This window comes from Ranitomeya variabilis, chromosome 2, assembly GCF_051348905.1.
Source record: "Ranitomeya variabilis isolate aRanVar5 chromosome 2, aRanVar5.hap1, whole genome shotgun sequence".
Classification (NCBI taxonomy): Eukaryota; Metazoa; Chordata; class Amphibia; order Anura; family Dendrobatidae; genus Ranitomeya; species Ranitomeya variabilis.
The window spans coordinates 245,054,200-245,070,417 of NC_135233.1; the positions used below are offsets into that span (position 1 = coordinate 245,054,200).

A 16,218-nucleotide genomic window follows, 5' to 3' on the forward strand; every position below is an offset into this window, starting at 1 on the left:
TTTTTGCCAACCAACCCTTCTGTCACATGGAGGCGTTCAAAAAATCTTAAGGACTTGCTGACACGTAGCCACTATGTGGCACCTCAGAGATCGTTCTTTTCTGATAGAGCGGGCCCCAGATGGGGCAGCTTTCAATGTGGTTGACTGCACAGCATGTCAGTGTATGGAGAGGGCTTTTACTTTTGAGAATAGTGATGCGACTCGTACATATACGATTACGCATCACATCTCATGCTCAACAGACATGGTTATTTACTATGCGTATTGTCCTTGCAAACTTATTTACATAGGTATGACAACACGCCAACTGAAGGTCAGGATCCAAGAACATATGCGGGACATCAAAAATGCAGCTACAGCCCATGATACCACAATACTCAAAACAATCCCAAAACACTTCCGGAGCCACCATGGGAGCAATCCCAAATGGCTTAGAGTCAGAGGGATAGATAGGGTGCAGCTTGGCATACGTGGTGGGAACTACAAAAAAGAACTTTTGAAAAGAGAGGCTAGATGGATAGTCTCCCTTAATATCACCACTCCAAAGGGCCTTAATGAATCATTGAGCTTCAAGTCCTTTTTGTAGGTTAGCGCGAATTTTAATTATGAGATTATGTGTGATTTTAATTGTTAGTTGTTTTGTCTTTTTTGTGGCTGTTTTGACTGTATGTTATCTCCCTATACCATTGGATAAGGATGTGTGTATAAATAGCATATCATGTGGTTAACATCTACATTTGCTTCAGCTAGGCTAAAACAGAAGGATCATCTGGGATATGGACTATGCAAATTAGATAATTCGGTGCCCTCTGGGTAACAACTTTGAGAAGGAGCATACTATTTGGAAGGTGATCCCCCATAACATCCTCTTTGAGAAATTGCAAGATCCACATTAAGTGGACGAAGATGATGTACTATACCGTCATATCTGTGATTATTATGTTGCGTAATGTATCTTGCGCTATATATATATATTTTTCTATAGGAGGATGTACATGTAATGCTCTGTTTTTATTGATGTTGCCGTATCCACTAATTTATGTATGGTCTACCCCTCCATTTATGTTATGTGGCCTCTTTATAGGCTCAGCTGGGGGATAATGTGTCCAACACCTCCTGTTTTGGCTGGTGCTCTATGGGATACGTGGCAATTTTTAGGTATGCTATATTTGGTCAGTTTATTTTGTAACATACATACATCCATGTATTCTATCCATTGCCACTGGCTGGAGCGCGCACCGCGCATGCGCTGCCTCTCGGGTAGATGTGCGGCTGCTCTGCATGGTTGGCGTCGGCATGGTTACGGACCCGGTCACATGACCGGATCAGGTGACACTGACGCGATCCTTGAGCGCCGCTCGTCTCCCCGCGACGCAACATGGCGGTGGCGCGCTGCTCACAGCTGCTACTAGGATTCATTCACATGGGAGTAGTATATAAAGCCGGACAATCACGTTACCTATTACCTCCTGACGAAACTGCGGGGGCAGTGAAACGCGCGTCGAGGTGCGCTACGGGACCACCACTTAGGGATACACAATGACTGCAGGTAATATGTGAGCCTACTGTGGCGTATTGTACTTGGTGCATAGTAACTATATATATTTTAGATACCACGCAGCTCTGATATACAATATTAACCTGGCTGGTACTCAGGTTTGGTGTCTTTATGGGATTTTGTCACCATCTGTATTATTATATGGGTCACTTTTTACATCTAGTGGTATTTGACCCACTATGATTAGAATAAATCTATGTGATATACTATAATCTGACAGTCTTTTACTTTTCAGGCAGTCATTGGGATATTTATCCTATCTGAGTGGTGAACCCTATCGGTTTTTTGCTTATATACAGCTTACCTTCTTCCTCCCCTATTTTATAGGGTATTGACATGTTACTATATATGTATTTATTAATCTGTTCTACTTTTGTTATGTATATGTTTTGATATATGTTGGTTTCATAAATTTATACCTTTTTACATATGTGCACCTTCTTTGTTCTCTATTGGGTTCATATGTATATATGGAAGGGATCACTTTGTGATCGTATGTTAGGCAGTTCGCTTTAGTTGTTGTATGGAGACTGCAGATGGCCCCAATTCACTTTCATACAGCTTTGCTGCAGTTTCCCTGCACAGCGGGAGGCCGAGGTGTGGCTCTGAATAGCACTGTCTGAATGGGTGGAAATTCCAGTGGTCTGGACCCCCCACTAATCATTAACTGGTGATCTATCCAACGACATTTCCCCTGAGGAAGCTGCTTGCTTGCAGAGATACGCGTGGGGTTCATTTTCTCTGACTTGCTTGTTATAATTTTTTTTTTTTCTGGTCTTTGGATCCCATATATTGCCGATCCCTTTAATGACCGATATGATTTATTTGTAAGGTATGTGGCAGGTAATTTAGGGATGATTCTAACTAATAGTTATTAGACATCACATATAGTTACTGTGGATATTTATTACATATATTTTCTATACTTATTGCACTTTGTCAGATATTATTATTATAATATATATATATATATATATATATATATATATATATATATATATATATATATATATATATATATATATATATATATATATATATATATATATATATATATATATATATATATATATATTTATATTATATATATATATATTTCTACATAGTATTTTTGCCATTTCCAGAAACTTGATATAATGTCATTTTAGTATTTATTTCATCACTTAGATATTCTTGCAGCAGTCCAAGTTATGGGTAATTTTGAGGTTTTTAATTGTTCATATGTCTCAATAAAAATATATCTTTGATTAATATGAATTTGTGTGCTTATCACATTTTGAATACTCTTTTCCCTCATTTTTTGTACAGTTATTGGCTTACTCATATAGCACCAATCTATAGAATATTATAATAGATAGATATGTATATTCTATTCTACAGATGGGTGCTATATGAGTAAGCCAATAACTGTACAAAAAAATGAAACGGCTGGGCATCCTCATACATATACTTCCAAATCCTAACGATAGGTCATCACTTAGATATTCATAGATAATTATTAAATATCTTGTGATGTCCTAATAGTTATGAATTGGGTTTTCAGCACATTTGGGTGATTTCTATTCACTGACAGAATGCAAGAACAGTGAAAGATTCACAAGCAAAAAGTTAGAGAACTTTCCACTTTACAAAATTCTGACATGTAGGTCTGCGATTAAGCAGCAAGTAGACCACAGGACACCAGGTGATTGCTGAGAAAGACCCCGCTAAGTAGCACTTACCTTCTTGATTAGTTTGCCTGTGGGTCTGTGCTGGCGCTGGGGTCTGCGGCGCTGCCTGTTGCTGCTGCCATAGCAGTTCGGCCTGTTTCTGCTTCTCTTTGGCAACTTCTTCTTCTGCCTTCTTCCTCTCTTCCGCTGCAGCCAATTCCTTTTCTATGGTGCTGGCCAACATCTGCATCTCCTGCAGGGACTGTTCACCAACACTAACATCTTCCTGAGTGGGGAAACCTCTCTGTGGTGGAGAAAGGCCCCGATTAGAATCGTTATGGTTGTACGTAGAGATTCGACATTGATGATTGCCCTAGACCCCTGACTTGGAGCATACAGCTCATGGGGTCACACAGCATCATGGAGTCTTTATTATGAGGGGTGATATTTCAGCATATTAATATGCATGAGAATCCACATTACCTCACTACTAGAGCGAACGACAGAGGATAAAATCCCACATATCTGGTTCCCCCGATGGCCGTAAGCAGAGAGGTCCACACGCAAAGCTTCCTGCTGCTTGTAATCGACCTGAATTTTCTGGACGAGCTGCAGCACCTCTTGCTGTAAAAACCACAGGCGCTGCATCCTCACGTGACCTTCCTCCTGTCGGATCCGCTCCATTTCCTGCTGGCGTTGCTGTTCGGCTTCACGGAGCTTCAAAGTCAGGAGCTAAAAGGAACGGAGAAAAGAAGTTACAGACTGGAGACAAATGGAGAGATTGTGTGATGGTGCTCTATAGTCCAGCGAGCTCTAGTTAGAGGGGCATGACAGCAAGAAAAGGAATCTCAACACTTCTGACTAGGTGATGAATTTTAAATGGGTATTCACTTTATGGGACCCCTGAAGATTAAGGGGCCGCTGCGCTGGTGTAGTGTTGCATCCTTACCTATGTTTTTCCCTGCACAGTGGTGCATCAAATGGGGCTGAATAAGCCAGAAGGGAACAAACCACTAAACCAGCACAACAGCGCCGCTCATTCTCAAGATTGGTGGGGATCCGATAGGTCAGAGCCCGACTGACCGCAAAGAGGGGACATGTACTAGTGAGAGACAAAAAGAATTATGGGCACCATTAGAAATCGAACAAAGGTGCAGCCAATGTGCTTGGGATTTATCATGACTTTTTAAAGACTTTACATTTGGATTTGTACTTTACAACATTCACAGAAGTTCTGGGGCTTTTAATTCACTTTCCCCATTAACAGTGTGGTAAAAACTCAGAGAGACAGTTTGTCACTTGGCACTGACCTTTGCTCTATGACGATGTTCCTCCTTTAGCTTTTCTTGCTGTCCCAAGGCCTCCTTAGAGCTTCACAAAAAAAAAAAAAAAAAAACACTAGTTATCGACCGATCCCCCTGACCCCATTGCGGACCATGCCAGCGGTGCTATCCCTCACCCCTTCTTCAGTTCTTCCAGCAGTTGATTCTTCTCTTGTCTCAGTTTCAACTCCATCATCTCCTGAAAGCGCTTCAGCTGCTCAACGGACTTTTCAGCTAAAGATTTGCTAAACAGCTCCCACATGTCAATACGAGACTGCATTTCCTCCTTTAAAATAAAGGCATAAATTAGGATGTAAAATTATGATTTTTGGTACTCACCGTATAATCCTTCTTGCTGTCTTCATTGGGGGACACAAACAACTGTGGGTTAGTCTGCTGCCCCTATCTCCTCCCCAGCAGACTATACCTCGCCTGCTGGCATCAGGCCTCCTCAGTTTAGTGAGAAAGCAGTAGGAGAAGCAAAAAGGATTAAAAGTATGAATGGAAAACAATCCAATTACATCTCAAGAGAAAAACAGTGTAACTGCAGACTCAGCCGGGCAACCAAGGGTGGGTGCTGTGTCCCCCAATAAAAATTAGGAGAAAAATTTTCACCAAAATATCCAAAAGTACCAAAAATCTTAATTTCTCAGTCCCTTCATTGGGGAGACAGAAAACTGTGGGATGTTTCAAAGCTGTCCCTGGGGTGGGAATGAAAATTAATTATATTGTTACTACAGGAGTTTTCCACTCTTGTTCAAACTGCTGCCTGCAGTATCCTCCTGCCAAGACTTGCGTCTGTCGAAACATACTTGTCGACCATGTAAAATATCAAAAAGGTATGCATCGATGACCGAGTAGCTGCCTGACAGAGTTAAAGGACCAATGCCTGGTGACGAACTGCCCAGGAGGCTCCTACCACCTGCATAAAGTGCGCCTTAAAAAGGGCTGTCCGGTCCAAATCGATAAGTCAGCATTCACTTGTGTGGAGCGAGGTCGCGCCCACTGGACTTGGTTTGGCCGGGAGTATGCTTAACGCATACATACCCCCTCTGTTCCCGTACACTGTGGGGGGGGGGAAATTAATAAATCTGCAGTCACACAAAGTGACTGCACACTTATTGATTTGGACCGGACAACCCCTTCAACCCCGAGAGAAGGGGCGCAGACCTTTGCTTCTCAAGTCTCAACAATGACAGTCCTGATCCAGACTTTTTGAGACCTCTAACATGACAGCTATGCTTCGTGTTCCACCCTGACAATTGATGTAGGCCATTGCAGTGGCATTGTCTGACTGATTCCAAACTGGTAACCCTGAGAGTAGGTGCTGAATATGCCACAGCGCTAGGTGGACGTCCCTGAGCACCAATACGATGATTGTGAGAAGCCACACTCTGCTGTGCCACGCTCCATGAAAGGACAAGTTGCAAAGGACTGCCACCCCATGCATGGAGATTGGTGTTCATCGTCAGGACCAGCCACTGATTGGGGTGAAAGAGACCGACAGCTGTGAAGTGGAAGGTGAACCAGAGACTCCACCAACAATACAGAATGGCGCTCTGTATGGGGTCTTATATTAAACTGTGCAAACAGAACTGCCTTGTACAATGCCACAATCTTGCCCAGGACCCTCATGCAGAACAGCAAGGAATGCTTACCAGGTCGTCTGAATGATGGACTGCACAGCTTTCTTCTCCTCCAGGAGGAACACCAATGCTTGAATCGTTTAGAATATCATTCCCAAAAAACGTAATCGCTGCACTGGGACCAGAGAAGACTTCGTCATGTTGACAATCCATCTGCAATGAGCTAGGGAGTCCAGGACGAAGTGAAAGCTCTCCATATTCTGCACATAGGAAGTCGCCATGATGAGAATATTGCCTAAGTAAGGGATCACCAGCACCTCACTGGTATGAAGCAGTGCCATAACTGGGACTAAGACCTTTGTGAAAACTCTGGGTGGCCAAACTAAAGGGGAAGGTCACAAATTGAAAATGATCCTGGATGACCGCAAAGCGAAAAAAACGTTAATAATCCGGGGATATAGGAATGTGCAGGTAAGCATCTTAAATGTTTTTTGTGGACAGAAATTCCCCAGGCTCCAAGGATGCAATGACCGAACGGAGGGACTCCATCTTAAAGTGGAACCACCGAATCTACTTGTTCCGTCGCCTTAGATCTAGAATGGGTCGTACCAAGCCAAGATGTCCTTCTTGAGAATGATGAATAGGTTTGAGTAGAACTCCCTGAAATATTCTGTGGGAGGAACCCTCAATTACCCCTGCCAAAGCAGAGAAATATCGCCTGATCGAATTTGGCTCTTATGCTGGCAGGCCTTGGGGCACGAGATCTGAAAAAAAAAAAAAAAAAAAAAAAAAGATTCCCAGGAAGGGTAAAAAAAATTAAATTCTGTAACCAGAGATAACCTCTCTAACCCAGACATTGGTGATCACACTCCAGCCATGCCTCCTGGAAGAGCAGGTGACTGCTATCCACCCGGGAGAAGTCCCCGTGTGGGGGCAACCCAGTTATGCATTGAATCTTCTGGTGCCTCTAGAACCAGAGGACTTACATCCTGGACCCTGTGGACACCCTGAGGGTATAGGCCTGAAAGAAGCTCTCATTCTCTGAAAGACCTTAGACCTAACCCTATAGCTGGAGTCCTCTGTGCTGGAAACTGATGAAATGTGCAAAACTGGAGAGCCTCCCTGTCTGTGAAATGTACAGTTAGCCCTGGCCGGAGGAAGGAGAGTGCTCCTGCCTTCCATGGTGTCAGCAATAATATTGTCTAAGATAGCCCCAAATAAACGAGCGCGCTGAAAACGCAGACTTGTAAGGGACTTTTTAGAGGCAGGATCTGCTCTCCATGTCTTCAGCAATAGAAAGTAACGGATAGCCACACTCTAGCAGCCTGAAGCCAACACTTGGTGGCATCCAGAGATGCTGAACACATATCTGCCTGCACGATCGGATCCGCTATCTCGGCTAATTCCATCCCCCTCCCCCCCCGGGAACCTACAAGATAGGTATTTTGCCCAGGCAGTGACCGCTTTAGAAACCCATGTTGCAGCAATGGCTGGGCACAGGACTAAGTCAGCTGCTTCAAAGGCAGATTTGGCCATGGACTCAATACTTCTGTCTGTAGGATCTCTTAGTGCCACTTCCTCAGAAAGAAGGAGGGTAGTGGTCCTCAGAAAGAAGGAGGGTAGTGGTTCTAGACAGAGACATAGGCATATCCAATAGAGGTTGAGAGGGCCAAGATACCATCAACTCCGCTGGAAAAGGGACACAACATCTCCATGGGACTACGTTCTTGGTGTTCCCATGCCTTCTGTAGTAACTCCACAAACTCCTCGTGAACTCCTGAAAAAGGTTCTAGACACATGTTAACCCCTCCTAAAAAAAAAAACCCGATTAAGAGGAGGGCGGTAGGGGGGTGGTCACCCACCAGCCCTAGAAAGGAGTCTACAGCTGCTACAAGACTACCATCTCCCTTAACCTTCTCACCTGATAGGGGTCCAGACTAGACTCCGAGCTGGAACTTGGGTCTTACCGTTTTAGGGAATGTGCCTCCTGAGAAGGGGAGTAAGATCACGTATGCTGTTTCCGGGAGATAGAAGGTCACCTGGATGAAGAGCTGCCCCATGGCTGCTAGGCGTCCTTAACACCCTAGGTAGTTCAGCTACCATTTGAGAGCAAAAGCCCAGGCCCACACTGGGGGGCATTTTCCTCACTAGTCATGGAGGTCCCTTGTGCAGATATCAGCAAGGGAAGTGGACGATAAGTACAGGTGGCACAATAGGCTACAAAACGGCAGGTGGAAAACTTGCTGTTAAAGGCCACACACGCATAAAAAGGTAACTAGGGCAGGCTGAGCAGACGAGTGTGCACGGTCTTCTCTAGACTGACATTATGAGAGACAGACAGGAGAAGGCGGTAGAGAGAGATGAGGTGCTAGTGAACAGTGATGGAAAAGAGCTGAGGTGCCAGACGCGCCAGCCAAGCAGAAAAAGCCTATCCGGCCCACGATCTCTAAGAGGTGCGTTTCAATGAAAGTCTAAACACCCATCACTGCAGGTGCCCCACAACCTGGGGAGGGAGAAGGACGTGGTACCCAACCTCCAGTTTAAATAATGCCTCCAAAATGGCATCGTCGCCTAGGAACCGGAGGGGGGGGGGGGGGGGGGGGGGGGGGAGGGTGAGCCTGGGATGTAGGGCAGCATGATTGGACCGAAAAGGAACCGCCATGTGAGTGGCACTCCTGTGAATAGATAGGCCGCACGGACCATCCAATAGGCCACACTGATTGGCTGGAGGGTGGGACCTGTCACATGCCCCAATAAGCTATCAACAAAAGCTCCGCTGATTGGCCGGTCACCGCATGCATGATGCAGAACTTTAATAGGCAATGTGCTATCTGCACACTGCCTGCGGGTGGAGGCATCTGGCTCTCATAACACCATGCGTATAGGGTGACCCCACACATGCTGATCTCAAAGCCCACACCCCACGAAAGAAGGGGGCAGCAGTTACATACTCGTATGTCCTGAAGAACCTCTTCATATTTTACGTCTCCCGCTCGATGCAACATGCACGCGCTATGGTGAGCGGACAGGCAGGAGACACCCGGCTGAAGGACCAGCGCCCTAGTTTCTGATAGCCGACTGCATCAAGGTACATGATGTACTCTCCGTCACTACGTGGGTAAAACAGACTGCACAATTACACCCCGTTACCCTCCAAGTATTCCATCTGCAAAATGGAAAGCAAGAGACGGATAACTCCTAACCTAAAAAGGCTTAAACCGGGTCTGAGACTCACACCTCTGCTGTCTCCAACTGATACTGCAAAAAACTGAGGAGGCCTGATGCTAGCAGGCGAGGTATAGTCTGCAGGGGAGTAGCCAATTTTCATTTAGGATGTTATTTTAGTGTCTGCCTCCAGGTTTGTGTCCTCCAATGAAGATAACAGAAAAAGTGCCTGTCAATGACATAAAAGGTTAACGAGACTTACTGGGATACTGATAAAGTACCAAAATAGAGCAAAAAGATTTGTTGGACCCTTGTCCCACAGTCACGTCAGTGGTCCGTGACTTCCAAGTCAGATTTCTGCAAACCTGCCGGCATCCCCAGGCCTCTTCTGATTAGTAAGCCCAATACAACATCATGTATGTGTGGGAACAATAACATCACTCTTATCAGACCAAACCAATGACCACCAGAGACGAATCATAGACCATCGACGGGACCACTGGATCAAGGTTCTGTAAATCATTTTCCCCAATTATTTAACCTAAACTTAGAATTTGTGGGTATAGGACAACGAGCACCCCAGAATCAAATGAGCTGGGGCAGTAGCGCCCTCTACATTGTTAACCAGAGGCATTCATTTACCCCTTAACGACCGCCGATACGCCTTTTAATGGCGGCAGTTAAGGGTACTTAAACCACAGCACCGTTAATTAACTGCGCTGTGGAAAAAGTGAATAGCGCCCCCAGAGTCGGATTTTCTCTGGGGTCTCGGTTACCGGGGGTAGCCGAGACCCCAGAGAACATGATTTGGGGTTTTTTTTTTTTACCGACCCCCGGCTTGCGATCGCCGGTAATTAACCGTTTACCGCCGGTCGCAAAAAAACCCCCCAAAAAACAACGCGATTTCCCATTTAATTTCTCTGGACAGAGAAATGGGGTCCCGATCGCCCCCCGATACTCACCTGTCTCCCCCCGGTGCTCCTCGTGGCACCCGATGGGCGCCGCCATCTTGTTCCGGCCAAAAAATAGCGGGCGCATGCGCAGTGGGCTGGCACCTGGTAGATCTTTGGGGTCTCGGCTGCCGGGGGTAGCCGAGACCCCAAAGAACATGATCGGGGTCGGTTTTTACCGACCCCTGTTTTGCGATCGCCAGTAATTAACTGTTTACTGGCGACCGCAAAAAGAAAAAAAGAAAAAAAAGCGATGTGTAATTCTCTGTCCTCTGATGTGATCGCACATGAGAGGACAGAGAAATAGGGGGATTCGGGGACCCTGTTATACTTACCAGTGTCCCTGGGTCCTCCTGCGTCCCCTCCTGCCCGCTGGCTTCTTCATCCAGGAAGAAAATGGCGGGCGCATGCGCAGTGCGCCTGCCATGATCTGCCGGCAGCTGGAGGAGTTGGGGCTAAAATTAGGGTTAGGGTTGGGGTTAAATTTAGGGTTAGGGTTGGGGCTAAAGTTAGGGCTAGGGTTGGGATTAGGGTTAGGGGTGTATTGGGATTAGGGTTAGGTTTCAGGTTAGGGTTGAGATTAGGATTAGGGGTGTGTTGGATTTAGGGTTCTGATTAGGGTTATGGTTAGGGTTGGGACTAGGGTTGTTTTGGAGTTAGGGTTGTGATTAGGATTATGGATCGGGTTGGGATTAGGGTTAGGGGTGTGTTGGGGTTGGGGTTGGAGTTAGATTTGGGGGGTTTCCACTGTTTAGGTTCATCAGGGGGTCTCCAAACGCCACAGCCAATTTCGCGCTCAAAAAGTCAAATGGTGCTCCCTCCCTTCTGAGCTCTGCCGTGCGCCCAAACAGTGGTTTAACCCCGCATATGGGGCATCAGCGTACTCGGGATAAATTGGACAACAACTTTTGGGGTCCAATTTCTCCTGTTACCCTTATGAAAATAAAAATTTGGGGGCTAAAAAAATCTTATTTGTGGAAAAAAAAATATTTTTTAATTTTCACAACTCTGCATTATAAACTTCTGTGAAGCACTTGAGCATTCAAAGTTCTCACCACACATCTAGATAAGTTCCTTGGGGGGTCTAGTTTCCAAAATGGTGTCAATTGTTAGGGGTTTCTACTGTTTAGGTACATCAGGGGCTCTGCAAATGCAACATAACGCCCGCAGACCATTCTATCAAAGTCTGCATTCCAAAACGGCGCTCCTTCCCTTACGAGCTCTGCCATGCGCCCAAACAGCAGTTTACCCCCACATATGGGGTATCAGCCTACTCCGCATAAATTGCACAATAAATTTTGTGGTCAAATTTCTCCTGTTACCCTTGTGAAAGTAAAAATTTGGGGGTGAAAAGATCATTTTTGTGGAAAAAATGTGATTTCTTTTATTTTCATGGCTCTACATTCTAAACTTCTGTGAAGCAGTTGTGGGGTTCATAGCGCTCACCACACATCTAGATAAGCTATTTGGGGGGTCTAGTTTCCAAAATGGGGTCACTTGTGGGGGGTTTCTACTGTTTAGGTACATCAGGAGCTCTGCAAAAGCAACATGACGCCCGCAGACCATCCCATCGAAGTCTGCATTCCAAGCGGCACCCCTTCCCTTCCGAGCCCTGATGGGTGCCCAAACAGTGCCCCCCCACATGAGGTATCAGCGTACTCAGGACAAACTGGTCAACACATTTTGTGGTCCAATGTCTCCTGTTACCCTTGAGAAAATAAAAAAAATGCAGGCTAAAAAAATCATTTTTGAGGGGAAAAAAAAAAAAGGATTTTTTATTTTCACGGCTCTACTTTATAAATTTCTGTGAAGCACTTGGGGGCTCAAAGTGCTCACCACACATCTAGATAAGTTCCTTAAGGGGTCTAATTTCCAAAATTGGGTCACTTGTGGGGGGTTTCTACTGTTTAGGCACATCAGGGGCTCTCCAAACGCGACATGGTGTCCGATCTCAATTCCAGCCAATTCTACATTGAAAAAGTAAAACGGCACTCCTTTTCCAAGCTCTGCAGTGCGCCCAAACAGTGGTTTACCCCCACATATTGGGTATCGACGTACTCAGGAGAAATTGCACAACAAACTTTATGGTTAAATTTCTGTTTTGACCCTTGTGAAAATAAAAAAAAAAAATGGTTCTGAAGTAAAATGTTTGCAAAAAAAAAAGGAGATTTTTGTGTACTCGCCGTAAAATCTTTCTCTTAGCCTCTAATTGGGGGACACAGGACCATGGGTGTTATGCTGCTGTCCACTAGGAGGCGACACTATGCATAATCTGAAAAAGATTAACCCTGGCTCCTCCTCTGCAGTATACACCCCTGGACGGCATCAGCCTTCTCCAGTTTTGTGCAAAAGCAGTAGGAGGAACGTAACATGAATAACATAATTATGCCTGTAAGAAGGCAACTATGTACGAGCTCAAGAAAACAATATGAGAACTCAACAGTTACAACGGCCCAGAAAGGGCAACAGGGTGGGAGCTGTGTCCCCCAATTAGAGGCTAAGAGAAAGATTTTTACGGTGAGTACACAAAAATCTCCTTTACTCTGTCGCCTCATTGGGGGACACAGGACCATGGGACGTCCTAAAGCAGTCCCTGGGTGGGAAGCAATGGACGAATATTGTGCAGACAGGCCCCTATACTTAGGGCACCGCCGCCTGCAGAACACGTCTACCCAGGCTCGCGTCCGCTGAGGACTGGGTATGAACCCTGTAGTGTTTAGTAAACGTGTGTAGGCTAGTCCAAGTGGCCGCCTTACACACTTGTTGTGCCGAAGCCTGGTGCCGAATGGCCCAGGAGGACCCTACCGCCCGTGTAGAGTGTGCCGTAATACCGGCTGAAAGAGGAGAATTCTTAAGGCGGTAGGCCTCTTGTATGGTGGATTTGATCCACCTGGCAAGGGTAGCTTTGGAAGCTGGCAGACCCTTGTTGCCGACGTCCGGAAGGAGGAAAAGAGAATCAGACCTCCGGAAGGACGCAGTCCTAGACACGTATATACGCAATGCCTGACAAGGTCAAGCGTATGCAGAGCCTTCTCTACTCAATGAACCGGACAAAGGGATGGTAGTGAAATTTCCTCATTGAGGTGGAAGTTGGACACAACCTTCGGAAGGAAGGATGGGACCGTACGAAGAACTACCTTGTCCTGGTGAAAAGCCAGGAAGGACCGTCTGCAGGAAAGTGCTGTCAGTTCAAACACCCTGCGTAGCGAGGGGATTGCCACCAGGAAATACTCAAGCTACTTACCAGGTAGCGGTGTTTTTCAGGAGTCCATGACAGCACTAACGAGAGAGGGGATCCGCCCTTCAGGGACAGGAAACCTACAGAGATAAAAGGGCGGCACCTCTCTCCCGCATCAGTTGGATTACAGAGCATGAGAGGACCTCCAGTGATTAGTAACACATAAATATCTAACACATTTCACCCTGTGACTAAAATTTGTAGAAAATTAACCTACATGAGAATATACTTATCGTGGTGAAAGCCATACCAGTAGAAAGGGAGGGAATATAGGAGTGCTGTCATGGACTCCTGAAAAACACCGCTACCTGGTAAGTAGCTTGAGTATTTATTCAGTCGTCATGACAGCACTAACGAGAGAATTACAGAGAAAAGAGTATTAGGGCGGGACTACTGCTTCCAGCACCCTTCTACCAAATGTGAGATCGTTGGAACTACCAAGATCTAATCTATAATGATTAAAGAAAGTAGACGGAGATGACCATGTGGCCGCCTTACATATATCCTCAATCGACACCTCCGATCTCTCCGCCCAGGAAGTCGCCATGGCACGAGTGGAATGAGCCTTTACGCCTTCCGGGACTTCTAGGCCACCTGCTGAATAAGCCAGAGAAATTGCCTCCCTAATCCATCTACCTAAGGTGTTTTTGGAAACTCTAAACCCTTTCTTGACTCCCTGATAGGATATAAACAAGGAATTATCTTTTTTCCAGGGATCTGTTAAAGAAATATATTTAAGAAGGCATCTTTTGACATCCAATGTATGGAGTTTGAGTTCCTTTTGGTTTTTAGGATTAGGACAAAAAGTGGGGAGATTTATCTCCTGGAGTCTGTGGAACTTAGACGCTACCTTCGGAAGATAGAGGGGATCAGTTCTTAAAACTACTCTATCTTCTCTAATCTGCATATATGGAGTCAGTCTAGAGAGGGCCTGTAAATCACTAACTCTCCTAGCTGACGTAAGAGCAATCAAAAGAGCTGTTTTTAAGGACAGGACCTTTATAGATGCAGATTCTAAAGGCTCAAAGGGGGGTTCCGTTAACGCTGAGAGGACTAAGTTTAAGTCCCACGGGGCTAGTCTTTTCTTAACGATGGGTCTTGATCTAGCCGCCGCTTTAATAAAACGAGCAATCCAATAATTTTTAGCTAACCCACAATTATACAGCGCCCCCAAGGCTGAAACCTGGACTCTAAGGGTGCTTGTAGCTAGCCCCATCTCTAGGCCTCTCTGCAGGAACTCCAAGATTTTTGGAATATTAGCTTTCTGAGTCATAACCGATCCTGAGACCGAAAGGAATTTCCTCCAGATTCTTACATAAATATTTGTCGTGGAATCTTTTCTGCTTTTTAATAGGGTATTAATAAGTCCATCTGAAAACCCCTTTTTTCTTAGCAATGACCCTTCAAATTCCACGCCGTCAGATGTAAACTGGCCACTCGTGGATGGAAGACCGGACCCTGTGAGAGGAGGTCTGGGAGTTCTGGGAGAATCCACGGTTGAGAAATGGACATTTTCCTCAGCCAAGGAAACCACGGCCTCTTGGGCCAGAACGGCGCAATCAGAATTACATGAGCTTTGTCCTCCCGAATTTTCCTGAGGACTATCGGGATCAAGTTCAACGGGGGAAAGGCGTAGGCTATATCGAAGTGCCAAGGAATCAGGAGGGCATCCACCGCCACCGGATTGTCTCTGGGGTATAGGGAACAAAATCGACGACATTTTTTGTTTTCTTTGTCGGCGAAGAGGTCTATCTGTGGGCACCCCCAACGACGGGTGATCTGATCGAAGATGACCTGATTGAGCACCCAATCTCCTTGCCCGAGTTTCCTGCGACTTAGAAAGTCGGCTACAACGTTGTGTTTCCCTTTTATGTGCAGTGATGCGAGTGATCGTAGATGATTTTCGGCTATCTGTAAAATACGACCCGATACTTCCATTAAGGACCTGGATCGGGTTCCCCCTTGGTGGTTAATGTAAGCTACCGTTACCTGATTGTCTGAGAATAGTCTGACGTGATGGTCCTGTAAGGATATAAGGAAATGTCTCAGGGCTCGTTCTACGGCTAACAACTCTTTAAGGTTAGATGACAAATTCTGTTCGGAGGGTGACCAACCCCCCTGGACCCACAGCTCGCCCATATGCGCCCCCCATCCCGTGGGGCTGGCATCTGTGGTTATTACTCGCGATATGTGGTTTATCCAGGGAACCCCATTACGTAAGTTTGGAGCGTGTAACCACCAACGTAAGGACTGAATAGTGGAATCAGACAAGGAAAGAGAACTATCCAAGTGACCCCCTAACCGACGAGTGTTGTACAGAACCTTGCACTGTAGAACTCTGGTGTGGTATTGGGCCCAACGTACTGCCGGGATACACGACGTGAGTGAGCCTAACAGTGACATTGTTAATCCGGTAATAACTTTGAGGGGAGCAATCACCCTAAGAATCTGTCGTTGGATTTTCTCCAACTTAACTTCAGGTAGACGGCATTCTTGTAACCTCGAGTCCACTATGAGACCCAGGAATTCTTGAACCTCTAGAGGCTGCAACCGCGATTTTTTAAAATTAATTATCCACCCCAACCTTTGCAGGACTGCAATTACTTTGTGTAGTTGGGACGTGCAGTGTGATTCCGAGTTTCCTATTATTAATAGGTCATCGAGATATGGAACTATGAGAATATCCTGCTCATGGAGATGTGCCATAACCTCCACCATTATCTTCGTGAATACCCGAGGGGCCACCGCGA

General features: G+C 45.8%; 1 protein-coding gene across 2 annotated transcripts in view; it reads right to left on the minus strand.

Moving 5' to 3' along the window:
* GLE1 (GLE1 RNA export mediator) overlaps positions 1–16,218 on the minus strand; it is a 77,112-nt gene that overhangs the window by 38,417 nt on the left and 22,477 nt on the right. For both annotated transcript variants that reach the window (XM_077284382.1, XM_077284383.1), the window contains 4 exons: positions 4,667–4,815; positions 4,518–4,578; positions 3,691–3,939; positions 3,280–3,511 (listed from right to left, as the gene is read on the minus strand). In XM_077284382.1, coding sequence (XP_077140497.1) covers positions 3,280–3,511; positions 3,691–3,939; positions 4,518–4,578; positions 4,667–4,815 — 691 coding nt within the window. The remainder of the gene's footprint in view (positions 1–3,279; positions 3,512–3,690; positions 3,940–4,517; positions 4,579–4,666; positions 4,816–16,218) is intronic.